Source organism: Letharia columbiana (genome assembly GCF_014066305.1).
Source record: "Letharia columbiana isolate WasteWater2 chromosome Unknown Sc0000001_s0, whole genome shotgun sequence".
NCBI lineage: Eukaryota > Fungi > Ascomycota > Lecanoromycetes > Lecanorales > Parmeliaceae > Letharia > Letharia columbiana.
Genome location: NW_023501037.1, coordinates 1095303 through 1119908, shown reverse-complemented (window position 1 = coordinate 1119908; position 24606 = coordinate 1095303). Strand labels below are relative to the sequence as shown.

The 24606-nt window shown below is 51.0% G+C and overlaps 13 protein-coding genes across 13 annotated transcripts; 6 read left to right on the top strand and 7 right to left on the bottom strand.

Moving 5' to 3' along the window:
- Positions 1-71: 71 nt before the first annotated feature.
- HO173_000910 (uncharacterized protein) lies at positions 72-1566 on the bottom strand (the record flags this gene model as incomplete). Its single annotated transcript, XM_037302857.1, has 3 exons — positions 72-142; positions 195-415; positions 467-1566. 3 exons carry the CDS (start codon positions 1564-1566, stop codon positions 72-74), a joined length of 1392 nt encoding a protein of 463 aa, XP_037170364.1.
- Positions 1567-2394: 828 nt separating this feature from the next.
- HO173_000909 (uncharacterized protein) lies at positions 2395-2784 on the top strand (the record flags this gene model as incomplete). The annotated part of the gene is made up of 1 exon (XM_037302856.1): positions 2395-2784. One exon carries the CDS (start codon positions 2395-2397, stop codon positions 2782-2784), a length of 390 nt encoding a protein of 129 aa, XP_037170363.1.
- A 74-nt stretch (positions 2785-2858) lies between these two features.
- HO173_000908 (uncharacterized protein) lies at positions 2859-5403 on the bottom strand (the record flags this gene model as incomplete). The annotated part of the gene is made up of 8 exons (XM_037302855.1): positions 2859-3100; positions 3259-3339; positions 3393-3665; positions 3817-4009; positions 4174-4411; positions 4469-4781; positions 4838-4949; positions 5101-5403. The coding sequence occupies 8 exons, from the start codon at positions 5401-5403 to the stop codon at positions 2859-2861; spliced, it is 1755 nt and encodes a 584-aa protein (XP_037170362.1).
- Positions 5404-5920: 517 nt separating this feature from the next.
- Positions 5921-6190, top strand: HO173_000907 (uncharacterized protein; the record flags this gene model as incomplete). Its single annotated transcript, XM_037302854.1, has 1 exon — positions 5921-6190. The coding sequence occupies one exon, from the start codon at positions 5921-5923 to the stop codon at positions 6188-6190; it is 270 nt and encodes an 89-aa protein (XP_037170361.1).
- A 492-nt stretch (positions 6191-6682) lies between these two features.
- On the bottom strand, positions 6683-9089 carry HO173_000906 (uncharacterized protein; the record flags this gene model as incomplete). The annotated part of the gene is made up of 3 exons (XM_037302853.1): positions 6683-7354; positions 7404-7722; positions 7774-9089. The coding sequence occupies 3 exons, from the start codon at positions 9087-9089 to the stop codon at positions 6683-6685; spliced, it is 2307 nt and encodes a 768-aa protein (XP_037170360.1).
- Positions 9090-9501: 412 nt separating this feature from the next.
- On the top strand, positions 9502-13820 carry HO173_000905 (uncharacterized protein; the record flags this gene model as incomplete). Its single annotated transcript, XM_037302852.1, has 3 exons — positions 9502-9620; positions 9683-9883; positions 9950-13820. The coding sequence occupies 3 exons, from the start codon at positions 9502-9504 to the stop codon at positions 13818-13820; spliced, it is 4191 nt and encodes a 1396-aa protein (XP_037170359.1).
- Positions 13821-13997: 177 nt separating this feature from the next.
- Positions 13998-14744, bottom strand: HO173_000904 (uncharacterized protein; the record flags this gene model as incomplete). Its single annotated transcript, XM_037302851.1, has 1 exon — positions 13998-14744. The coding sequence occupies one exon, from the start codon at positions 14742-14744 to the stop codon at positions 13998-14000; it is 747 nt and encodes a 248-aa protein (XP_037170358.1).
- Positions 14745-15043: 299 nt separating this feature from the next.
- HO173_000903 (uncharacterized protein) lies at positions 15044-15739 on the top strand (the record flags this gene model as incomplete). The annotated part of the gene is made up of 1 exon (XM_037302850.1): positions 15044-15739. The coding sequence occupies one exon, from the start codon at positions 15044-15046 to the stop codon at positions 15737-15739; it is 696 nt and encodes a 231-aa protein (XP_037170357.1).
- Positions 15740-16071: 332 nt separating this feature from the next.
- On the bottom strand, positions 16072-17586 carry HO173_000902 (uncharacterized protein; the record flags this gene model as incomplete). Its single annotated transcript, XM_037302849.1, has 3 exons — positions 16072-16316; positions 16439-17160; positions 17333-17586. 3 exons carry the CDS (start codon positions 17584-17586, stop codon positions 16072-16074), a joined length of 1221 nt encoding a protein of 406 aa, XP_037170356.1.
- Positions 17587-17791: 205 nt separating this feature from the next.
- HO173_000901 (uncharacterized protein) lies at positions 17792-18783 on the top strand (the record flags this gene model as incomplete). Its single annotated transcript, XM_037302848.1, has 2 exons — positions 17792-17855; positions 17912-18783. 2 exons carry the CDS (start codon positions 17792-17794, stop codon positions 18781-18783), a joined length of 936 nt encoding a protein of 311 aa, XP_037170355.1.
- Positions 18784-19178: 395 nt separating this feature from the next.
- HO173_000900 (uncharacterized protein) lies at positions 19179-20068 on the bottom strand (the record flags this gene model as incomplete). The annotated part of the gene is made up of 2 exons (XM_037302847.1): positions 19179-19457; positions 19520-20068. 2 exons carry the CDS (start codon positions 20066-20068, stop codon positions 19179-19181), a joined length of 828 nt encoding a protein of 275 aa, XP_037170354.1.
- A 915-nt stretch (positions 20069-20983) lies between these two features.
- On the top strand, positions 20984-21187 carry HO173_000899 (uncharacterized protein; the record flags this gene model as incomplete). The annotated part of the gene is made up of 1 exon (XM_037302846.1): positions 20984-21187. The coding sequence occupies one exon, from the start codon at positions 20984-20986 to the stop codon at positions 21185-21187; it is 204 nt and encodes a 67-aa protein (XP_037170353.1).
- Positions 21188-21680: 493 nt separating this feature from the next.
- On the bottom strand, positions 21681-24498 carry HO173_000898 (uncharacterized protein; the record flags this gene model as incomplete). The annotated part of the gene is made up of 2 exons (XM_037302845.1): positions 21681-23575; positions 23667-24498. 2 exons carry the CDS (start codon positions 24496-24498, stop codon positions 21681-21683), a joined length of 2727 nt encoding a protein of 908 aa, XP_037170352.1.
- Positions 24499-24606: the final 108 nt, after the last annotated feature.

Sequence of the window (24606 nt, the reverse complement as noted above, 5' to 3'; positions counted from 1 at the left end):
TTTGCCTCCGTATGTACTCCGTGAAGCCATTCACAAATCCCTCCATCATTGAACAACCATACCAATTACCATTACCATGTCGTCTGTAGCTTGGGATATTCCTTTGCGCTGAGTCCCAAATCTGTGAAGACGGAATCATCACCTTCCTACCGTTAGCTTGCAACACTTTTCCAAGGGTCATACTTTTTACTCACCCTTCAGATGCTCAACGCGAATCTCATCCTCGTGCTCCAAAGTCTCCATCTCCTCCAGCGGCGTCTCCTTCTCTGGCTTCTCCTCCTCCCCATCCTGAGGCTTGGCTGCTTTCTCCAAGGCGTCGTCATTGTGCCCAATGAGCAAGAACTGCGTATTTTCGTAGTTGAGAAGTTTGGGTTGGAGTGGCATCCAGCCTCGGCCGTGGAACTCGTCAAGAATTCTGCAAGAGGTCAGTAGATGACTTTTCAGTGACCGGCTGCGCAAAACGTACTCTTTGGGATACTCCGCCCCTTGTGGCAAGTTCGCATTTGCTGGGCCAGAAGACTGAGGATTCTTGGCGCTCGTGATATAGCTGCCACGCTGCCTGAGCCCCACTCCCTGCTGTATTTCGCCGAGCTCGGAGGGGATGGTCAAGATGTAGGCTAAGTGAGTTTCGCGACCTGTCTGGGTGACAGCATAGACACCCTCGCCAATGGGAGTTGCGGCAGGGGTATGACGGGCGCCAGCTGTTTTGGTAGCGTAGTCAGAAGACGATAGCTGGCTCTTGATGTCGTCCATGCTGATGTTCGCTTTTTCGACGAAGGTCATGAATCTATCCTTTGGGCTGACAGGGAGAACTTTCTTTGGCAGCGCCAGCATGCGATTATTTCCGGCATCACCGATCGGACCATCGCCAAGTTTCGCGCCGTGAGGCACAGGGCGCAGAACGATGTAGCTTCTTGCGATGTCATTGACGTCGGTGGGCTCATTAATGCCAACGCGACCTCGGAAGAAGAAGTAAATGATCCCTTTCTCGAGAATGCTTGATGGTGTGGCTTCTTCACGCTTTGAGGAATCCTCAACCGCATCTTCGGCTTTGGAGACTTTACTTCCAGTGCCTTCTTCAGTAACATTCTTGTCCTCGTCTTTGTCAGTGTGGTCCATGAGAGCGTCAAAGCCGTTCTTCTTCGGCTCTTCTTCGCTGTTTTCTTTTGCGTCGCCATTAGTCTCAGGCTCTTTTTTCTCAGCAGAAGGCTCTTCCTCCTTCTTCTCCTCGTCCATGGGCTCCTGATCCCTCACTTCCTCCTCTCTTTGCGCGACCTCATCAGCGCCTGTCTTGCCATTACTCGCCTCAGCTGGCTCGGCTTCCTGTTCATCTTTCATCTCGACATCCTCTTTGGAATCGCCATTCTTGTCATCACTGGGCATTGACGCCTCAATGGTCGTCTGCTCCTTCTTGGCCCCCTTCTTTTCGCGCTTGCCTTTCGCAGGGGCTTCAGATTCCGCTTTGCGCTTGGTGCCTGCGGCAGCTGCGGGCTTGCTCTTTGAAGATGCTTCGCTGGGATTGGGCTTCGTCGCGGCTTGTCGCGTGGATCGCCTAGTGCCGGCCATGTTGAAGGTGAAGTTAGGTTGGACGAAGCGAGCTCTGGGTGAGCGCGATTGACCGAGTAAATGGCGTCGCGCTGTTTATATACTGACTAGTCAGTACCGCCAAGCGCCAAGCTTCTTCTTCCGTAATGACAGGCATCTAACGCGCATGATCAACTTACCTGATATACGATAGCAGGCCTCGCGTGTCAACAACAGAGAAGGGAAACAATGCAATAATGGATCTGAAGAACTTCCAGTTGGATCGGTCCGAGCTCAGAACCTGGGGTAGCTTGCCGAAATCCATGGTACCTTAGTGTACTCTAATCTAGCGTTTGTTACGTCATGCATCTTACCAGGAACCGCATAACTTTAGCGAGCCTGGCCGCTTCAACAAGAGCTGCCTATTGTCTAAGCATCAATCACATTGTGCACACCTAAAGATTGGTTTGCAGTAAACTAATCTCCCTCTTCTCAAACATCACATTGTGGAACCCGGTGTTAGCTATGCTATGTTTTGCCGAGCTTGGGAAGATCAACCGGAATGGCCGTTTTCTGAGGCTGTACAAATCTGATGCTAACTTTATCTACAACTATTTTTTTAGCCAATAAGTACTGTTGGACGATATGAGGCATTTTTCCACACACTCCGAGATAGACAAGTAAAAGAAAAGCAGATGATCTCACATTAGCATTGCATCTCTAGATTCTTGTATAACCACGTACTTTCATCAATTTTAGAGACTCCGCCGTTACAAAAACACTTATACCTCCTGAATCAACCCTCAAATCACACAATCTTTGTCCTCCATTTAAAACACCATCAGCTCACTACCCGCGAAACATATCACCATGACCGCCTCAACCAAACGCACCCCCTCATCGGGCCTCCTTCCCACAGCTCGAATCGACCTCGGCCCACCGGCCGACAAAGCTCACCCCAACTCCTACGGCATGGAGGACGGCGGTAGCTACTCCTCCCCTAAAGCCGATCATCATACTGCCTATTTTGACAACTGGAACAAGGAGCGACAAGTTGCCATTGCACGCGGCGAAGACCCAAATGCCAAATTCCACGCCCTGCAAGCAGCCAGGGAGGAGAAGATGATATCTGGGAAGCTGAGGAAGTGGTTGAAGGGGTTGAGAGGGGATAAGGGGCACGCGGAGGGATTGACAAAGGAGGAGGAGAGGGAGGCGATGGCGAAGGATAAGAAAAAGAGGGAGGAAGATGTTGTGAATTAAGATGTATTTCTTAGTCATTTCGGGGCGGAGGGTTTGATTGCAGCTCCCTATTATACCCAGGTAAAGCTTAGTCATTATACGGTTTTCGAATAAACCTTCGCGATATCATCCTCCACTTTCTCTAATTTGGCAGCGCGGACGCCACTCCTTCGCTTGCTCTCCAACTTTTCTTTGTCCTGCTGCATACTCTGAATGAGAGCACTCTTCATCCTAATCTTATGTCCGTACCTGTAGAAATATACAGGGATGGGTATAATGGCTACCTGGATCAGGCCCAACAAAGTTCCGGCCCAATGGGGATTCAGTTTCGCGTACACTAGAGAATTCTTATGTCAGTATTGTCTTTGGGGACTGAAAACCGGTACAACGAGACATCTGAGAGTCCGTTGGGACACAAGAGCGTTGCAGAACCAGACATTATCACGAAGCATTAATGCATGGTGCTGATGAGAAGGTTTTTTTGGGTGTCCTTACATGCTGGTCCCGCGAGCGGTAACGTGCCACCTAGGAGAGATCGAATGACCGAGTTCCCAGCCATCGCTGAGGCGGCGTAGACTGCAAAGATCCCATCAGCGTTGAGTTATTCAAATGCGATTGGTGTAGCTTACTGCCATAACTATGAGCAAGGTAATTCGATGCGTATATGAAGACTGCGGTATTTCCTGCGCCGAAAGGTATACCTGCCAAGATAGGCCAGATCCAATGTACCGGAGGCACGCAGGTCCAAGCAAACCACAATTCTCCGACAGGAACCAAAACAGCAGCGATACAGACGACACTGACCATGGCTTCAGGCGGTACTTTGCCAGTCTCAGGGTCTTTCTTGTGAGAGTTGATCATTCTTCGAAGCAGTGGCTCTGTACCAATGACTAGAAAACACCCTATCGAGATTTTGGAGTCAGCATTTCCATGTAAAGGAAGTCTTTGAGTCGTAAAGCAGGTTTCAAGAGTCAAATATTCCCGGATCATGTCTTGCAACTCCATGCCCTGCCCAGATCAGGAAAGAGAGGCTCGGAAAAGTAGCTTACCTACAGCCAGGCCGGTAAACGCAAGCCCGGATATACCAGCGGACCATCCGCGGACACCAGTGAAAACGATAGGATAGGCGACGAAGCAGAGGTATAGAATGCCGTAGATGATCGCTATGTATACATCCCAAAATATGCTGCGGATCTGTCAGATTCAGTCCCTCAAATGTGAAGCATTGACGGGAGGCGGACCAGATCTACACCAGTTCGAGTCAGCATTGCCACTTCAAGACGTGTTTAAAGTTACAGGACAAGTCAGAGGAGCCTTGAAATGGAAAAATCGGCTTTTGCTTCTGCAGCATATGCTGAGACTCAAAAGAAAGAATAGAAGGGGAGACAATTACTTCAAAAGGGTTCTTACAGGCTCTGTAAACACCATAATAAATGGCCGGCTGAGGTTGACTTTCAAGAGCGGCCAAAACTTGATCTTGTTATCATAGCGAGACCAGTACCGGTCATCATCCTGCTCCTTTCGGCGAAGCTTAGCCTTCTTCTGTAGTAGGGCCGGCGCGTAAGTCTCCTTCAGCATACACATGAAGATGAAGGCAACTCCAGAAATGATCATAACAATCCAATTGGTCCATCTCCAGCCAAGATACCTGTGCACTTGTCAGAAGATTCTCTAGCTTTCTTGTAAGCAATGAGGTCTGCTGTACTGCGTAGAAAACCCTCCAATTATAGGACCAAAGGTTGGTCCGTTGAGTGGACCTATTGACCAGATTGAAAAAGCCAATGCTCGATAGTCATCGTTCACGATGTCACTAACGGTACCCGGGCTGTTGGCGATCATGGCAGACCCCGCCACGGCCCCAAAGAAACGTACAATGATGACTTCTGGCAAAGAGGTCGCGAGTCCGCATGGTATGATTAGTATGGTGAAAAGTAGCATGCTAGCTATATATACTGGTCGACGTCCATACATTTCGGAAATCGGTGCGAGGATCATAGACCCTACAGCAATGCCAATCACTAGTCGCACAGTCAGCTCTCACCATTGGGACTCGCAATTGCTCTCCTCAACTCACGGTAGGAAGTCACTCCTAAGGTTACAACAGGCTCAGAAGAAATGTGGAAATCGTGTTGCATCTCTGCCAAGCCTGTAGTGTAGGATGTGGAATACACAACGATGCACCATGTCTTGATGATTTCGGAGTCAGCATTACTCTTTCAGGAGGAACTCTGAGTCGCGAGACCTGTCCTTTACGAGCAGAGAACTCTCGAGACTTGTCTGACGACCCATAAGACAGCATGAATGAGGTAGAACTGCCTCAAGAAAGTTATAACGTACGGACCATGAGATCGAGAATATAGTGAAACCCTTGTACCAAATTGACCAGTTCCTTGGATTCTTGGGATCAATTTCATCATCCCAATCTACCTCATAATCTGGGTTGTTCGTGCCATTAGTGGCTATCGAGGCAGCCTTGTTGGAAAAGCTGGGTCTCGGAGACAATGGCAAGGACCCTAATGCCACGACCTTCTCTTGATCTTCATGGTCATGCACGGAGACAGGCCGCTCTGTCAAATGGCTTGATGGAGAACTTGAGCGAATGGACTTGGTGGAGCCTTTCTCTTCACCGATTGACGGCATTGCAAAGAGCGAAGGAATAGTGCAGCCAATAGAAAGAGGCAAGATCTAATAGCATGACAGGATTAAGCAAGACAAGACATCCAAAGATCAATGAACGAGATTAAATGGCCAGGTGCAACGAATCTTCCTCTCACCCTTTCCCTAGCTCTATCAGCCCAATGGTCCTTTCACGGTCAGAACACCCTCGAACAGGCGAAACAAAGGAGGAAATATGAGGCATGTCCATTGTATTAATATTACTGAGCTGCCCTAGCGTTGAGCACAATTCTGCCTGAAGTCTGTTAACGGCCTTCGGCCCATCCACGTTGATGCCAAGACCAGCGGAATGATTCCTATATCCGAGGCTAGCCGAGCACGGCAGCTGTACCCTAGGCAACAGACCCCGCTCTTTCTTTTCTTTTCCACGGTAGCAGGCTAGTGATAACGACCATTTCGACCAGTTAAGAGCCACAGATATCATTCACATCAGCAATCGTTCAGCTATAGTACTATCACGCGCGGAGCAAGTCCAAACGGAATGCCTACCTCAAACGACAGCAACAACCCAATTGGCTTCGTCACCTCGACCTTGGGAAACGGAGTCTCTGGAGTGGCCAAGACAGCTGGAGGCATCGTCGGGGCCGCAGGCCGAGGCGTCGGGCAAACCGTTACCGGTGTAACGGGAAGCGCGGGAAAACCGGTCGGAGACGCGCTGGAGGCTGTAGGGAATGGCGTGGAGGGAGGGGCCAAGAGCGTAGGAGATGGGGTCGAGGATGCTGGCAAGGGAAAGAAAGGATTCTGGGTTTGAGAAGATTGATTGACGTGAGGAGTATTGGTGATGGTAATGGTAATGATCTAAGCGATGAGGGTCGGACAGGCCTCAGGTTAAAATAATGGAGTGTGACTCAAGGTCTCCGGATATGGAATCGAACACAGGCTACTCTACGGAATTGTAGAACAGCAACGATTTACGATTTAAGTGTTTACTATCTCACAAGTCGAATCGATCATGGTCTCTACGTCCTGAGACTGATTTTTTGGGGAAACAAATGTCATAGAATGCACAATGTTTGGGCATGAGCCCTTGAAGCTATGGAAATACCTGGGATCTATGAAGCCGATTGAGCCCTGTATGCACAAGTCTGGGGCTAATTCACCTCCGAACGCATCGACATAGGATTCGTGACCTCAGGTCTTGCTGAATACTAAATAAATTGAGTCAAACAAAGAATGCAGCCCCGCTGAGTAGATTGGTACAATGCTCGCGTGTCATTGATCGCTGGATCCACAAGAAAGATGTTCACATCATGCTACAGCCTCTCTGCCTGCATTGCTCATAATAACCTTCTTCTTCCTCCTTCCTCAATGCCATACCCTGCCGTCTTCTCACCCCTTTGACAGTCACGCTCTGCTTACCCACACCATGGTACCATCTCAGACTTTGGATCAGACCACCGTACTTCTCGTCGACACTGATCGTCCATTTGCCGCTAGTAACTTCAACTGTGGTGTTGTCACGAGGGAAATGAAATTCGGGTAGGAAGACTTCTGTGGGTACTTCCTCCGTAGCAGCTGTCTTGCATTCAAGCGAGAAGGTGAATGTTGCGTTACGCAGATCAAAGCCAGAGGAGGTGACATTTCCGACAGTAGCTATTGGACTAGGGCGCACGTATGCCTCGGCAGCACGGAAGCCGGGCGTACTACCAATTTCTGATGGTGTGTTTGATTTCTGTGACGAGATGGAAGGGGTTGAGAGCTTGTTCTTCAGGGTTTCTGGAATGACAGGGGATGCATCAGTCGAGCGGCTTTCGGAAAAGGCAGGCGAATTCCTGTCAACAGAGACAGTAGAAGCGTTGGGGGTCGGACCTGGTACTTCCGAATTGGGTTCGGGATGGAGCGGTAGAGGTTTGTCGTCGAGTGAGAAAATGGAAAGGTCTTCGCCATTCCAAAGGTCGCCCCATTCGTGGTTATTCTGGTGTCGTCAGCCATTGTGTGAGGCTTACTACAAGATTTCAGCTTACCGAAGCCATGTATAGCCATAAAGCATAGCCATTGCAGCCGCAACCTTCTAGTGCGAAATGATTTGCATCCATGGCGGATGACTGACTCGAGTAGTCACCGGTTTTGTAAGCGTACTTATTGTCCATGTCATACGGTATACCAATTTCCGTGAAGATGCAAGGATGGTTTCCCATATATTCCATTCCTTCTTTCCTGATGCCAGAGAGCTGATCTCTGAAGCAATTCCTTATTGCTGTCTCGCCTACTTTGACAGCAAATGCTGGTGACAGATATTTTCCTCGCAGGATTCCGAAAACATCGACATTCCAGTATCGATTCCTGCCAATATAAATCAGCTAGGTCTGTTCGATTGAGACCGCTTGCACTCACCATTTCTTCATCATCAGAGTAATGCCGTCGTAGAAATGAGGAGCAAAGACCATGTTTAGGTCGTCGTCATCTGTGCCTTTGATTGAAGGGGGTATCTCGAGGACGGGTGGTTGACAGAACATTATAGCATTTTCATGTACGCTTGTGATGGCTTTCCGGTGTCTTCGATAGTATGACATGAAGTAGTTGTTTGTGAAAAATTCATAGTCGATTTTCCTGCCGCTCTTCGGCTGCCTTGCGAAGTAATCTTTCTTCAGCAATTGATCGTTTAATGGGTCCCAAATCCCATGCTGTGCCCAGATACATTCTCCCAATTTCCACCCTGGATCCCTCTTCCAACCGTACCTTGAGTCATCATAGTCTGCTGATAGCCAAGCCGATTCTCCTTTGGGGTCCACTAATTCAGTGCCGGATTTGTACGGTCCCAAACCACCAAAGTCCCAAACATCCATTTCGTATGCTCTACCAGAACCAGTCAACATTGCTTGCCATGCAGTCGGCGAAGGCCCTTTTTGTAATTTCTGGTCTTCGGGGATGACCGAAACATCCTGCCAGCCAATGAGACCTCGATTCGGCTCGTTCATACTCTCCCAACCAATAACCACATCGTTCTCGATATCTCCTGCTTCCTGTATTCTCAGAGCAAGGTGACGACACGCTTCGACAAAGTGATCCTGCAAGTAGTCTTGGATGTTTTTCCCATCGATGATGGCCTTTGGGGTGAAGTCTTTTCCTCCAAAGAACATGGTGAAGATGACTTGACACGCCAACCGCGTATAATTTGTTGCCCATATCATTTTCGGATATTTGGCAGGATCAGAGTACGTATTTTGTACCCAAGCTGCTTGGGTCGAAGGAAATGCCCGTGGATTGAGTCCCATTGCGTATATTGTCCAGATGGGTGCACCAGAACCACCAGTGAATCGTGACCAGACATCTTGATGAGGATCCATGAATATGTAGAAGCCGTATCCCTTTGCCAGTCTCAAAACCTCAATGGTATGCTGCACCCACTCCTCATCATATTTCCCGGGTCCGGCATGCTCAATGGCTTCCCAAGTGAATACGTAACGAATTAAATTGTAACCCCATCTTTTCAGTCGTGAGAAATGGGTATGTGCCTCGTCGATGGAAAACGGTCTGCCAACAAAGGATACTTCGTCTCCTTCATAGAACCTGTCGGGATTGTTCGAGGGTAAATCAGGGTTCCTTGGGAATTTGGCGTCTCCAGCTACATTGATACCACGCAGCGTAACCTCTCTGTTCTCACTGTCGCGAAACGTTCGCCCCTCTATCCTAAGTCGTAGGGGCGCCATGAACAATTGCAGTGGCCGAGGAGGCCGGGGAGACCCTAGAGACAGGAAGCGTGAGTGGGAGCGTTTGAGTGCTGACTCGTCGTCCCATTTGACTTGAAGTTTGCAACAACACAAACACAGAACCCAGTTCTACTGTTGATGCATCGAACTCCCCTCCTATAAGCGAGTCTACTGTCCGGAATTCGAAAAGGAAAAGTTGATGATGGCAGATGAGCGGCAAATGACGCATACATACATACAAGTAGCAGATCTCCCGTGCCGGAAAGAGCTGTCGAGCAAACAAACCTTTGCGTTCTAAAATCTAGGAGCTTTGTCAGTGGTCAGTCACAGCCATAGATTATCATCTACAGATTGATGTCCTTGGCAGTCATGCCATCTGATGCAGACACCAAAGTGACCGTACTCTTACAGCATGTCCGGTACAAAAGCAGCTCTCAAAGCTGCAAAAGCTGCTTTGGATGCGAACAAGTATCAGGATGCAATTGATCAAGCCAAGACGGTGCTGAGGACGGATTCAAATAACTACCATGCGTATACATTCCTACTTATTGTGCCTATTTTATCAGTGGTGAGACTGACTCTGCCGTCTCTAGCAATGTATTCCTAGGCCGAGCGCTCGAAAAGCTGGATCAGAATGAAGATTCCGAAGAAGCTTACAAAATTGCCATTGGATTAAAAGACAAAGACGCTTTAGCATGGCAAGGGCTAGTGGGTCTTTACGATAAGCAAGCTGGCAAGAAGCTTGACAGATATCATGATGCTGCGACTCGATTAGCGGAGATACACATGAACGAGTATGTGGGGCAAGATTTTGTACGTTGAGTGACGGGATATTGTGGCTGATGAAGTTGCGGTATTAGGAATGACAAGATACGGTGTCAAACAGTCGTGCAAAAGTACACAGAAAATGCCAAAAAGTACGGTTCTAGGGCACAATACAAACATTCTTTGGAGGTTCTACTGCCCACCACTACTCTGTATGACTACCTCGAAGGTCAAATTCCCCAACCAGCTTTCACATATTCCAATATCGCAGATATAGTAGAAGCGGAAGAAAAGGAGAAGATCAACACTGAAATTGGGCAACGGCGGACGCGTCTTGGAGCTAAGATCGACCAAGTCACTTCAGAGGTTAAGAGAGAGGTGTTGGAGAACAGTCTGCTGGAGTCTCTGTACGAAAATATTATCGACTGGACCCACGATGACAAGATCCGACGTCAATGCGAGGAGAAACTCCTCCAGCATGCATACGATACCCTCATCGCCCTACCGACGGCGAAGAAGGAAGCGAAAAGGAAGCAAGTCCAGAAGATGGCGCAAGGGTTGGTTATCCTGAAGCACCAATTCCTGCTTGCCTGGACAATCGATCTGGAGTGGAGAGATGCCACATACATTGAGGAGATGGATGCTGGATTACTCAGAGAGTTCATTGCACTGTTTCCAGATAGCGGGCTAAGCAAGCTATTGAGAGGCTTCTTCGATAGCGACATTTCTCCGTTTCCGAAATTGACAGGTCCCGCCCAAGAGCAGAACGAGGAGAGTGAACACAGTTCTCCATTGTCCGGAGAGAACAGGCTCATCCTCATGACTGAAGGCATGGAAGAGAGCTCATCGTCAATCCTAGCACGCCGTATTATGGGGCTCATGTACTTACATCTCGAAGAATATGAGAGCGCTGCGGCCACAGCAAGACAAGGGCTGCAGTGTATTTTGAATGAATCTGGCATGTCTGGCCTTGCCCTAGGAAATTCGTTCGATGCAATAAGAACTATTCTGGCCACAGCATTGGTCCAATTTCAGCCGCCGCGGCATCACCCAGAAGCAATGGAGCTGTTTGAGAAGGTACTCCACCACAAACCTACCGAGAGTTCTGCACTGATCGGGATCGGTTTGATACTCGAAGAACAGGAGGAGTACGTCAAAGCCATCGAATTTTTCGACCGTGCTTTGAAGCGAAATTCTGAACCTAAGATAAAAGCCGAGGCGGCCTGGTGCAAAGCCCTGAATGGCGACAGCGAGACGAGCCTGCATGAGCTCGAGGATTGCCTTCCAGATATGGAAGGTTCTGACACACGAGCAAAATTGCTACGATCTCAAACGCTGTATCGGATGGGTATGTGCATCTGGAACAGGGAAACTTCTAGCAAGGCGCGCAAAAATCGTGAAGGGGCATACGCTCGGTTTCTTGCTTCGCTGCAAGCAGACTTGAACTATGCGCCTGCCTACACAATACTTGGCATATATTATGCCGACTACGGGAGAGACAAGAAGCGTGCTCGAAAATGTTTCCAAAAAGCTTTTGAGCTCTCATCATCTGAAGTCGAGGCCGCGGAGCGCCTTGCTCAAGCATTTGCCAAATCAGGCGAATGGGACGTAGTTGAGGTCGTCGCCCAGCGAGTGGTGGATTCTGGCAAAGTCAGAGCGGCTCCTGGGTCGAAAAAGAAAGGAGTCAGCTGGCCTTTTGCAGCTCTAGGAGTTGTTCAGCTCAACAACCAGGACTACCCAAAAAGTATCGTCTCTTTTCAGTCAGCACTACGATCTTCTCCCAACAACTACCATTGCTGGGTAGGTCTCGGCGAAAGCTACCATAACTCGGGGCGTTACATTGCGGCCACCAAGGCTTTCGAACACGCCCAAAAACTTGAGACTTCCAAAGACAGTAGTGTCAAGGATAATTGGTTTTCGAAGTACATGCTCGCAAACGTGAAGCGAGAGTTGGGCCAGTATGATGATGCCATTGCTGGATATCAAGAGGTCTTGAAATATAGACCTGCCGAATTCGGAGTCTCTATTGCCCTTTTGCAAAGTCTCGTTGAAGGCGCTTGGCACAACATTGAACTTGGCTTCTTCGGCCGTGCAGCAGATGCTGCGAGCGAAGCAATAAGTGTTGCTACGATCGTTGCAAAAGAACATCACGAAGCTTTCAACCTTTGGAAAGCAGTTGCTGACGCCTGCGCCATATATACCTATGCATCAGCGTACGGTTCAAGGCTCCCGACTCAAGTCTTGCTATCGCTTCTGAAGGCCGACATCAATCTTGAGGTGTACACCGTTCTGGCAGAGATAGATGGAATCAGTGATAAGACGTTGCAGACTTTGACACAACCCGACCAGCAGACACCTTCTCTCCAGTTGAGCATAAGCGCAGCGATATTGGCACAGAAACGTGCAATTCACGCTTGTGCGAATGACATTCATGCCAGAGCTGTTGCGTGGTATAACCTCGGCTGGACAGAGCATCGCGCGCACGTATGCAGTCAGGGCGGGCCTACGACGGAGTCCAAGAAGAAGCTACTGAAATATCTCAAAGCATCTGTACAGGCGTTCAAAAGAGCGATCGAGCTCGAAGCTGGTAACGCTGAGTTCTGGAACTCTCTTGGCATAGTGACAAGCGAACTCAACCCGAAAGTCTCCCAGCATTCGTTTGTTCGCAGCCTTTACCTCAATGATAAGATTGCAAGAGTCTGGACGAATCTGGGAACACTGTATCTGATACAGAATGACATTCAGCTTGCTAATGACGCTTACACACGAGCACAGTCTTCCGATCCCGATTATGCTCAAGCATGGCTTGGGCAAGGTCTGTTGGCCATGCACGTTGGAGAAGTCAACGAAGCTCGATATTTGTTCACCCACGCTTTTGAGATAGCGGATTCGTCCTCTCCCATGATCAAGCGACAATTCGCTATGTCCATATTCGATCATCTCCTCTTATCTCCAACAAGCAGCACGACAAGCGCGATTCAGCCTCTGTTCGCTCTCCATCAATTACGCTCTCAAGTTCCTGCGGATTCCGCTTTCCAGCATCTCTCGTCCCTATTCGCTGAGCGAGTCGGCGACTTCGGCGACGCAGCAGCTACACTCGACCAGGTCGCTTCAACCCTTGAAGCGAAGTACGAGACGTCAGAATCTCCAGTCCTTCTCATGCCCTTCGCGCTAGCAAAAGCAGATCTGAGTCGAGCTCAATTAGCAGAGCGAGAGTTTGAGGCTGCGGCCGAGAATGCAGAGGCAGCTCTTAACCTCTCCGAAGAAGAATATGTGAAGAACGAGGCTCGTCAAAAAGTCCGACTCTCGGCGCATATGACAGCTGGTTTAGCCTACTACTATCAAGGGATGATGGACCAAGCTATCAGCATGTTCCGAAGCGCTTTGGAAGAGACGCAAGGTAATCCCGACATAGTATGTCTTCTGGCACAAGTACTATGGGCGAAAGGCGGCGACAAAGAACGGAGCGTTGCTCGAGAGCAGTTATTTGATTGCGTAGAGAACCACCCTGGTCACTCAGGCGCCATCATTCTCCTCGGTGTCATTGCTGTTCTAGACGATGACCGAGATACCATTGAAGCCGTGACTGTGGATCTAGAAGGACTGCGAACCCGAGACTCCTTGACTGTCCAGGAGCAAAGCAAAGTCGCCGAGCTACTGACGACTATTTCCGCGCTTTTCCCTGGTGAGGAAGGGCAAGACGCGTCAGAGATGTCGCAAGCAACCACCACCACTATGCTTGCACCTTCACAGCCCCACGGCTGGGCACAGCTGGCTGGTCTTTCAAAAGAAAGCTATCCTGCAACAATGGCTGTGCTTACAGCAACCAAAGCTTGTCCACCTGGAGGTAATCTTGATGCACATGACCTTTCCAAGGCTTACTCGGGAACAACGAGGCTCGATGATGCACAGAGAGCTGTCATGGTTGCCCCTTGGACTGCTCAGGGGTGGGAAGCCCTTATCTGAAGGTAATGGTGTATGATTAGATGATGTGATGGTTATGATGATGTTCAGCATTTCCGGCGTTAGACACATAGAATATTCCGGGAGACCTACTACGTTGTGAGAGGCGCAATCCGAGGGATTGGATGCATCGAACTCCGGACTCAATGCCAAGATTCTCTTCCTCTGGACTTGACTTGTTCAGACTTTGCTCATGGTCTTTTCACATGCATCTCTCAATTCTTCAACGCCAGCTACATCTCGCCATCTCCGTAGTATCCCCTGTATCTCCCCCCAATCCCTTTTCGCATCCTCCACCCTCCCGTCATCAATCATCAACCCCAGCCTCCTCGGCGTGCCCAACACCCACCTCACTGTATCCCTCTGCCTACTTCTCACCTTCTCCACCTCTCTTCTTTCCTCCCCACCATCTGCCTCCTTTCCACCATTTCCGTTCCCTGCCCTCGCAACCAGCCCCCTCGCCGTCTCCGCAATATGCGCGACAGCCGGACTCAGCGTACTGGTCGTCGGCGTCAACGGGTCCATATTATCCCGCATCCTCCTAATCGTGTCCGTCGCCGTGATCAACTTCGAATAATTGTCATACACCAACGCTTTCCTCTCCCCATCTAGCCCTTTGATCTCATTGACCAAGCCCGCCTCGACCCTGAGCACCCCTTCCAACCCATGCCCTGCAAGGACGGACTTCACGTACGCGTCCGCGTCGAAGTCCGAGGCGTCGAGCTCGCTGGATGGGGAATCCGGTTCCGAGGCGTGGGAGTTCGAGGGTGCTTCGTTGGGGGCGGCGGTTTTGAGATTGTAGTAGTCGCGGAGAGCGGCGCGGTGTTGGCGGCGGGTTGGGGCCGGGGAGGTGGTGCGGGATGTGGTGGGCGTGCTGGCGAGGGAGCCGGAGGGGTTGGAAGGGCGTGGGGAAGTGACTGTTGCCATTGTGGAGGAGTAATGTTGAACAGTGGACCACGCAGCCTGCGGGCAAGGATCGGGAACTTTTTGAGTGCCAGCAGAGGCGCGACAAGCGCGGTCGTTCGCTTAATTAGGGCTTTTGTTTGCTAGCGTTATGGTCGTCTTCATTTCGGTATCAGAACTCTGAATAGAATGGATTAGCAGAGGAGATAGCATGGTCCTCATGCGGAGGTCTCATGGAGATTCTGATGATCTGACCATCAATCGTAGTGCTTAGTAATACATTCAGCAGTGAAGCACAAACCCCTTATTGAAGACCAAGTACGATGTCAGACCCAGCAGCCCAAATATCCGCCCAACTCACAGCTACAAAATCTCTCACGCCAAACCCCACATGGCTCTCCGCCTTCCTAACAACCCAACGGCCCACCACGCCCTTCCCAGCTCTGACACAAACGGCATGTTTCCGTCTGCTAGCCTCCGACATCACACAATCTCTCACCACCACCCCTTCAACCTGCTTCCCGCAAGACGTGCATAATGTCAATCTCAAAGAGCGTCGCCTCGGTGGCTCAATCGCTGTGCAAGTGTTGGCAGTCGAGGACATGAGCAAGAGTCGCTGGGAGCAGATTGAAGCAATCGAAGCGCTGGAAAGGGGAGAGGGCACCAAGGGGAGGGAAATCATTCGCGTGGCTGCTACAGTGGAGGATGACAGTGCAGGAGCAACAGTTCAGAAAGGTGGTGGACCGCATAAACTGTTGCTTCAAGATGCGGCAGGGAGACGGGTGTATGGGATTGAGCTGAAGGGACTAGAGGGAGTGGGGCTGGGCATGAGCATTGGCTGTAAGATGATACTAAAAAATACACTGGTAGCGAGAGGGGCTGTGCTGCTGGAGCCTACCACGGTTACGGTGTTGGGAGGCAAGATTGAAGAGCTGCATAAGGCATGGAAGGAGGGCAGGAAGGCGGAATTGAAGGCTGCTATCGAGGCGACTGAGCATGAAACACGGGGTTCAGAATGACCAGAGCTGATTCGCAGAACAGTGAAAAGTACCGGATGTGCCGCAGTGGAGCTGGTCAATGGAGGATGTTGGCCATTTCCAAACAAACTGCAGCACTTTGGGTGCTACCCATCAGAACGAATGTGCAGCTATCAGGGAATTTTTGACTGGATTGAAAACCGTCCAGAAGGGCCAATTGCAATTCAAAGGCTAAAATTGACAGACCTATAGGCAAACGACCACCAAAAGTAATGTTGGGCAAATAAGTTCTCTATCCGAACCTTTGACAGACTTGTGGGCCTCGACCCGATTCTATATGTCAGCTTGTGGACTGGTACCCATTGTCACTCTTTTCATGAGCAGACTTTGGTCTTCCACACGCAGAGCCTCTTGTCATAGAAGCTTGTGGAAACGACGATGAAACCCTCCACTCCCCGTCCACCATATCTTGGGCGACCGTCGCTGGCATAATTCATACTTTCATGCTCCACAAACTTTGCTAGGACACTGATGAGCCACTTTCCACCGTCTGATCGTCGAACCTCCAGAATCTTTGCACCAGCATGCATGCAACTAGCCAGTACCCTAAATACTGGACCTATAGGAGATTCGGAGTCAGCGCCACCTATTCAAGGTAAAAGACCTCAGCCATAGGACGGATGCTGGGTTAAAACTGGGCTTCTTGGTATGAACCAGAGGTTTGTCCAGATATTAACGTACCCCTGCCACGGTCTGGCGCCTCGAAATCGAGAATTTTCAGCCTCCATACCCCTCCTCCTAGTCTCTCTTCCGCCAGAATCTTTGGCCTGCTATATCCGTCAATAGGCATTAGGACTCGAACGTATTCATCATAGCTGCCAGTCAGAAGGATCTGTTCCCCATGAAAAACAGGTTGCAATGGCAATATCGCAGTCACTCCTGCCATATGGATTTTCGTATCGCGGAAAGGCGCCTGAAAATCGTATCCATGGGAGGGTATGTTACCCTCATCGAGGCTTCCGCTGACGGGGCGAACGGATAGACCGTGCCTACATAGAACGGAATCATCCCCTCCTGAGTACAATTCTGGGCGTAAGTCATCCTCTGCTCCTTTAGACGTCCATGCGAGTGTCCATGCTTCGAGGGAATGTGCTTCGGTCTTTGTGTAAGTCATGGGAGGCTGGTACTTTGAATCGAATATTGCAATTCGACCATCGGAAGAAGATGCCGCTATTGTGTCTGAATGGGACAGTTCGCGGTTCCAGGCGAGAGACAATACGAGTGAGGAGATAGGAAAGATCTCATACGTGTTGACGATTTCTATGGGACCGGTCCCCTGAATATTCATGGTGCATAGGCAAACCGTCCCTAAGCTCGTGGCAATTGCGAATATACCTTTCCTGAATGGCGTGAAGTGAAGGTCAAGGATCGCATAATCAAGGTGCACGTTGTGGCGAAGTGCTCTGTTTCCCAAATCAGCCTACCGTTTCCAAGGGACTTGACCCCTGACACTGAGCCAAATCCTGCTCGTACACATCATTGGTGGACGCAAAAGAAATAATCGCTGAGTATTCTCTGCACATCTTGTGGGGCTTATCCCCAGAAATATTGCCGCGTTCCATGGTCAGCACTCACAGTCGTTCGTCTGTCAAATTAAACAACATCAGACTACCCCTGCGATCCTGCGCTGGCGGTTCGATTTGGTCATCCTCCTGTTGTATAGATGTTGTATGGCTGGCCCCTGATTCGGGCTTCAAGTAGTACGTGCCAACTACAAAACAGTCTGGATGTGAGGGTGAAAACTCTACGCAACTTGGCGGCAAGTCCAGTATGATGCTGTAATCAGAGGAGATAGGCGGGGCGTCATCCGCTGTGTCACTGCCATCCATCACCGAGAAGGAGGAGTGACGTCCCGCATCCAAGGGTAGCATCCCGGCGAAGTAACAATATCGTTAGGGCTACGACGAACTAGCGGCGGTAAATAGCCGAGCCTCGAGCCTTTCGCGTCGATGAAAGGCAAAGGTAAAGTATCTGGCCTGACGAATGAAGCTAAAAGTTGCTCTATTACCATGTAATCGAAAATCTGTTAAAAAGATGCCTGACGATGGTGAGGAAGATGTGGGTGGTGGTTCCCTTTCAGACGATTCGAGCTTCTATGGTCCGTTCTTTCCATGGTGAAGACCTCGATCGATCCTTCCATTAAGAAAAAGCTAGGGGACGTACAACTCCGTACCGAGCTCGAAGACCGTGCAGCAACTTTTGACCCCTCACGTTACTGGGCTACTCACAACAGCGAACTCGCCGTCATCGCTGCCATCACAGTGGCTCATGCCTCTAGCTCTGCTCTCGCGCCGAAGAAGCTCTACAACATGTATGAGGGCGACTCCGCCGGCCGCCAGCTATCAGAGACTGTTACCTCTTTCCTGTCGCGCCTACCTCCTCGCGCCACACATGCAGACAACTGCGGCCCTTGGATCTACATAGCGAACCCGCGCTCCAAATCACGGCCCACCGATGAAGACCGAGCAGGGTTCATGGAAAGAGGTCGAGGCATCCTCGAAGACTTCGAAGCCACAAGATCCGGCATCGAAGCCTCAATGGCTGGCAAAGCGAAGAGCACCATCGGCCGCAAATTGACACCACTGCGCAAGCAAGCGGAGGCGGACCTCTACGCCGCTGCGAAAGAAAAGGCATGTCCGTCCGGGAAATGGATGCTCTTTCCGATGGCGGCCGACGTCGACAGGGTCTGGTCTCTCGTCGCCACGGCCACCGCGGCCGGGGAGCTTGGGCGTGCGGCCAAGGTCGCCACGGATGACGGGTCGGGGAACGTGACGCCGAGGCTGATCTGCATCTACACGGAAGATTTCTCGGACGGGGCGGATGTGAGGAGGGTGCTTGAGAGACTGGTCGGTATGGGGTTGGTGAAGGGGAAGGGGCCAGGGCCAATGGGCGAGGAGAGGGCTATCTACTACAAGGCGGACGCGTTCACGTACCTCGGGATCGAGAGCAAGAATGATTGGGGGGTCAAGGCGAGTCTGTTCTCCTCGAAAGACGTGCTGGCTGAGAAGAAGGAAAAGGCTGGATGAAGGTGGCACGATACATGTCACGCTGGTCATGGCTTTGGTGCAAGCATTTTGAGCGTCATTGCGTAAGCCGCGGATACCCCATATACAGCATGTTGCTATACTCGTTTTTAGAAAACTGGTAACTATGTATCGCGTTCATGATCCTTTGTGACTGATCTGCAACCTTTGCACTCGCTCCCTCATGATGTTGCAATGGAGACGGCTCCTCGTGGCGAGAGGAGCAGACACCAGCCTTTAGGTGGCAAATAGATGCAAAACCCGAAACTCGCTTAGAAGTTTCTCTTCCAATGATAATTCCTCGTGGCTACGGCCATATGGGTTTGAACCTCACGGGGAATCGCACGTCTAGCGGGGATGGAACGCCAGGCTTGATGCTTCTAATTTCTTCAGACTGTCTAGACGATAGTCTCCAGCTCCCTAGCATAGCCGATCGCGTTCTCAATGACCTGTCCGCTCGCCACCAGGATCTCCTTCTCACTCCTCACACCCTCTCCCTGCTGCAACGGGAAGTATATCCGCCCATCCTGCACCACCCAGTCCCTGCCCCGGGCAAACTCCACCACGCTGCCTTCGCTCTCCAGAAAAAGCAGATTCTTCGCGTTGGCGATGGGAAGGGACGGGTAAGCTTTTTCCGAGCACGATGCGATCTCCGAGCGGATAGTGCCGACGAGGACCTAACCGATGATCAACCGTCAGCAACCGCATCCGACCGAGCGAAGCAGAGGGGACCACCCACCTCGCTGAACACCCCAAACTCCTCCCCCGGCACCCCTTCCCGCTTCGTCGCTCCCCACACGCGATCGTAGCTCCCCTCCATCAGCCACCGTTCCAACTTGACCGGATACCCGATGAACCTGTCCTCCTCGAGTCCCGCACCCGCCCTCCCGCCCATCTCCACCTCCAGCCCCTCCAGCACCGTGTGGAAGCCGGCGTAGTCCCCCTTGGTCAGCAGGAGCAGGAGGTACAGGCCCGTCACTTTGCTGCGCTGGCCGTCCCCGGCGGGCTTGAAGCTCGAGGGCGGGAGCTCGTAGAAGGGGAGGAGCTGCTGGAAGTAGCGCGTGAAGGCGTCGGGATCTTGGAGGCGGATGGAGAACAGCGCGCCGGTTTCGAGCGTCGTGCGGGCGAGGTGCAGGAGGTGTGGCGATGTGCTCGGGGCGGGCAGGAGGGCGTCGAGGTGGAGGAGTTGTCGTTTGGCGGTCGAGAGGAGGGAGGCGATCTTCTGTGACGAAGGGGGGGGTGAGGATTGGAGCTGAGTGAGCGTGGTGCTCAGCTCGGTGGTGGACATTGTGGGAGGTGCGGCGCGGGCTTGGGCGACGGTGAGACGCTGGCTTTGATGAAAAGCTGAGGCCCTGGGCGACGCTGTTGAGAGGATTGAGCGTAGCGCGATAATCGCCGGTCGAAAGCCGGCCCGAAGCGCGGCGGAAAGACGTCCGATCCACGTGATCATACTTTACTTTAGGTACTATTTGAGTTAGACAGGCCAAGGCGTCGTCGCTAACTATTAGCTCTCTATTGACTCTTTATTGACACTGACTTTTCGTTATCTTTTCGATTCTTTCACAGAAAACCAATGGTCGTGTAGAAGTCAAGTATGGGCAAGCTTCCAATATGTAGGAAAGCGTCATCTGGCTTCGCACGCGTAGCCGCTCAAGTGACCTAGGTGAGATCTATCCTGAACCCCACCTTACTCTTTTACCCTGGGATAACAATGTACCTTACTGTACCATACTCTCCTATCTTACAATATTTTCTTATTCTGCCGTATTCTCCTATCCTACCATAGTCTTCTACCCTGCGATATGGATTGGGATTATTCCAATTACCAGTCATCAATCGGGCAATCTTTTGCTTGTAAAAACTTGTTCCGATGATCTGTTGAAAGGAGTGGGATTCACAGCCCACGCGGGAATATAGCCATGAGAATGCTCGAAAGGTGTTCGCTTGAGTCTAGTAGAAAGTTAATCTAAACCCAAAATCGTTATCAGAGCGAAAACCCCACCACCACTGCTTCTCATTCCGGTCACACGATCAGATAAAAACCCACTACTAATGACCGCAACCCGCCGACCTTTCCCGCAGAACCTGAACTCGAACCACCCACCTCCCTCGCTCCCTCAAACATTGCCGGCACCCCACCCAAAACTCCCAGACAATCAACAGCCTCCATCCCATCGACCCTAATCCTCCCCCCTCACCCACCATGGATCCCGCATCCGCACCCGCACCCGCACCCAGCACCGGCGGTGCCGGCGTCGCCGACGACCGCGACTACCTGGACAAGGGCCTCGACGCCGCGGAGAAGAAGTTCGGCGGGGAGCGCTTCGCGGACCCGAACCGGAACCGCGCCATGAACGAGAAGATCACCGACTTCGTCCGGAAGATGGTGGAGAAGGTCACCGGGTGAGTTCGTGTTCCCCCGCCGGGGACTCGGTCGTCCGCGCGGAGGACGGCGGTCGTCGTCGTCGTCGTCGTTGCCGTGCTGATCCTCGGTGTGTGCGTGGCGCGATAGGAAGAAGATGCCCGCCAAGTTTTCGAATTGAGGCGTGCGTGATGGACGAGGGCTCGCGGACGGCGTGGGCGGGCGGGCGGGCTTCAGGGATACCCACTACGGGTATGATATTGTTACGTGCTCGCGAGGGGCTCATGCGTGGATGGTCGGCGGGAAACGATGGCTCTATGAAGGCTTTGCGAGATGTTTTAGATCGCTCAGAAATATCTGATTCTTGCCCTGTGAAAGCATTCCAACTGATCCTGAACTAGAATCTGTTTCTGCTGTTGAGCTTCTTTTCTGATATTCAAGCTGACGGGATACGTATTCGAGCATGTTCACTGAGCAATGGCCTCCATAACCATCAGACAGACTTAACGAAGCTGTTCCTCCACTTTTGAAAATAACCTTAGGCGTAGGCGTTGAGCATTTGCACTCGGCCTGCGAGTTCTGGGCTCACGTCTCCATCTGCCATGGGTAGATTCCCATCTACGTTCCTTCGATCGTTGAAAATATCGTCCTTGTCGTTAGCAGTAATCCACCCAGCCCTATCACTCGAATTCAACCCGCTATCCTCACATTCAGCCATCGGTAGGCCGTTGTAACGATTATAGCCCTGCGGCTCGAAACCACCCAGCCCTGTCCGCTCTCCAGCATCTCCGTCCACGTCATCGCTGTTGTAAACGAATTCGTTGCTCCTCTGCAGATAGCGATTCGTTGGCTCAATCTCTTCCCTCCCCTTTCCCTTGTCCTTTTTCTTGCTAGTTTTCCTCTTCTTCCTAGCCTTCACGCTCACATCTCCATGCAATTGAGGGTCCCATCTCTCATTGAGTGCAGCCGCGCCTCCGTTCATTACCCGGGAAAGCATTTCGTTCGCTACGCTGCGGTAATCCATTGATTCAGATCCCGGTACTTGCTCCTTGAGTCTTGACCACGCAGCTTTCTTATCAGTGGAAGTCCATGTGGCTCGGAACTCGTCATCTCCAAGGGATTTCCATGGAATGTTTCCCTCTTCAGGAACATCACTATCCAAAACTGCCTGCAGGAAAGCATGTATATCTCCAAGCTTCATGTTGACAACCTTCTTGGAAGCCAATATCATCCTCCAAGGATTCTTTCCTGGTGTAGACTTCTTCTTTTCGATCTCTCGTGATTCCTTGATGGCTTTCAGGTAGTCTGCTTGCTCCCGCTTCTTCAGCTGACCCCACTTGAAGCTGCATTGTAACCTTGATCTTCCCCCACCATGTTCGCCCATACGATCGCTGACAGACTGCCAATTGATGTGTTTCATGTCTTCAACCTCTTGATCCGATTCGGTCCCAGACTCAGGCCCATCTCCCACCCCCTTTCTGGCGCGCATCCGGTCCTCTCTCATAAGCTGCATACATTCAAGTATTGCTGTGCACAGGTTCACAACTTCCGCATCTGTCCATTGCTCTCGGTTGCGGTGTTCCGAGTTGACGAGGTAGTTTCGCCATCGATCCCGGCAGTCTTCGGGCATGCGGCCCAACGAATCGCCAACCACCTTCCATGCTTTACCTTTCTCTGCAACCGCTTGCTTTAGCATCTCATCATCTTCTGCATTCCACGCCCCGCGTGAGAAGTTATGGAATCGACGTCTACAGAATTTCTGAACGGACATCCGGGGACGATAGGCCAGGATGTCATGGATCTCGTTGAAGAGCGCTGTGACTTGAGCATTCCCTCGCATTGGAGTTTGAATCAAGTTATTGAATTGCCAAGTGGTCATGTCGTTGGCTTCGCAATGATTGTCACGAAAGGCATCCAACTTTAAGCCCTCCGCAGCTGAAAACGCGCCACCGTTCTCCGCTTTGTCTTTCACTGGGCGCTCAACCTCATCGCCTTTTCGGCTACCTTCACGCTCCTTCTTGAGTCTAGCTCTTTTCGTTTCGCCCTTTTTCTTGCGATGAGCGCTCTTCTTGGCTTGCACTCCATCGTCTGAGTAATCAGGATCTCCGTCAGCAGCACTATCCGGGAAAGGGGAGCCGAGCACAGGCGATAATTGTCTTTGCATATCTTCAAATCCAGGCAGGATCTGGTCTTGACTGTCTACTTGGTCTTGTTGGAATGCATAAGGACTCATGTACGGTAGATCGGTAGTGTTAGCGCCTTGCAGCTCTTCCAGTCGTCTACGTTTGCGTGATCGCGAAGAGTCATGCTTGCCAGAATCTCCCCCATTCTTCTGCGAGTTGTTGAGATCTTCGTCGTTAGAATTGCTCAAGTCGGCCGAAGGTGGATGAACATTTATGCTGTGTAATTGAGGATCAATGGGCATGTTATCGCCTTCATGTTCGTGCAACAGATTAGCGGAGCTCATTTCCAATTTCGAGAAAGCCATTGAATACTTCGAAATCAAAATGTGGGATATGCTGACCTTGTCCTTGCGCAAAAATTTGCTGGTTATCTTCCTCATCGTCCGTGCGCCTCTTGCGCTTCTTTTTTTTTTGCTTCTCAGCGGTCTGAGGCAAGGCATACATACTTGTAGGTAGGTGACAGGTTGCATGCATGCCTTCTCCAACCTTGTCTTGGTCAAAAGCGTTCGGTGGCTGTTGCGAGAAGCTGAACATATCAAGGTCTGGGATACCAGGCGGATCAGCACTTGCGGTGTCCTTTGCGTATTCCTCATATGCAGCGACATCATCGTCGTCAGTAGGAACTTCATCAAGGACATTCGCCGGAGGGATGTTCGGACGATATGGTGATGGTAAGGAGCGGTCAATCTGCCTTGGGGGGGTGGATAGGAGGTCCGGGTACTGCTCCGCTTCTTTGAAGCGCTCCTCATTGCCAGCAACTTCGAAGACATCAGTCCGACCTCGCTTCTTTATGCGCCGCTTATTGTTTGTCTCGCGACTCTTGGATTTCCGTACAGGCTCTGCATCATCAAGGTAGGGATCTGTAGAAGGGCGAAATGGGGAACTTTCGGCCATGAGCTGCGCTGAAGCTGCTTGCTTGTCATCGTAGTACGGGCCCATTCTATCATGAATCGGAGCCTCCCTCATATGCATCAAAGCAAGTGCGCTTTCTTCCTCTTGATCAATGGTTCTTTCCATCTCAGCGCTCTTTCTTTTGCCCTTCCTTGACTTGCCCCTCTTGCCCTTGCTCTTCCTTTGGTCCTTCATAGCAGACGCTTCTGCCGGTGGAAATTGAGGCTGAGATGACTGCTGACCCATGTCAACGCGCGATCGAGAAGCTCTTAAACTGACCATTTCCACTTTCGATGTTTACTGTGTTGGAGAGTCGTAGTGTTGATGATCCGGGTAGTTAAAGTGAAGAGATTTTCAATTGAAAACTGAGCATGAGAACGAGGGGGTCAG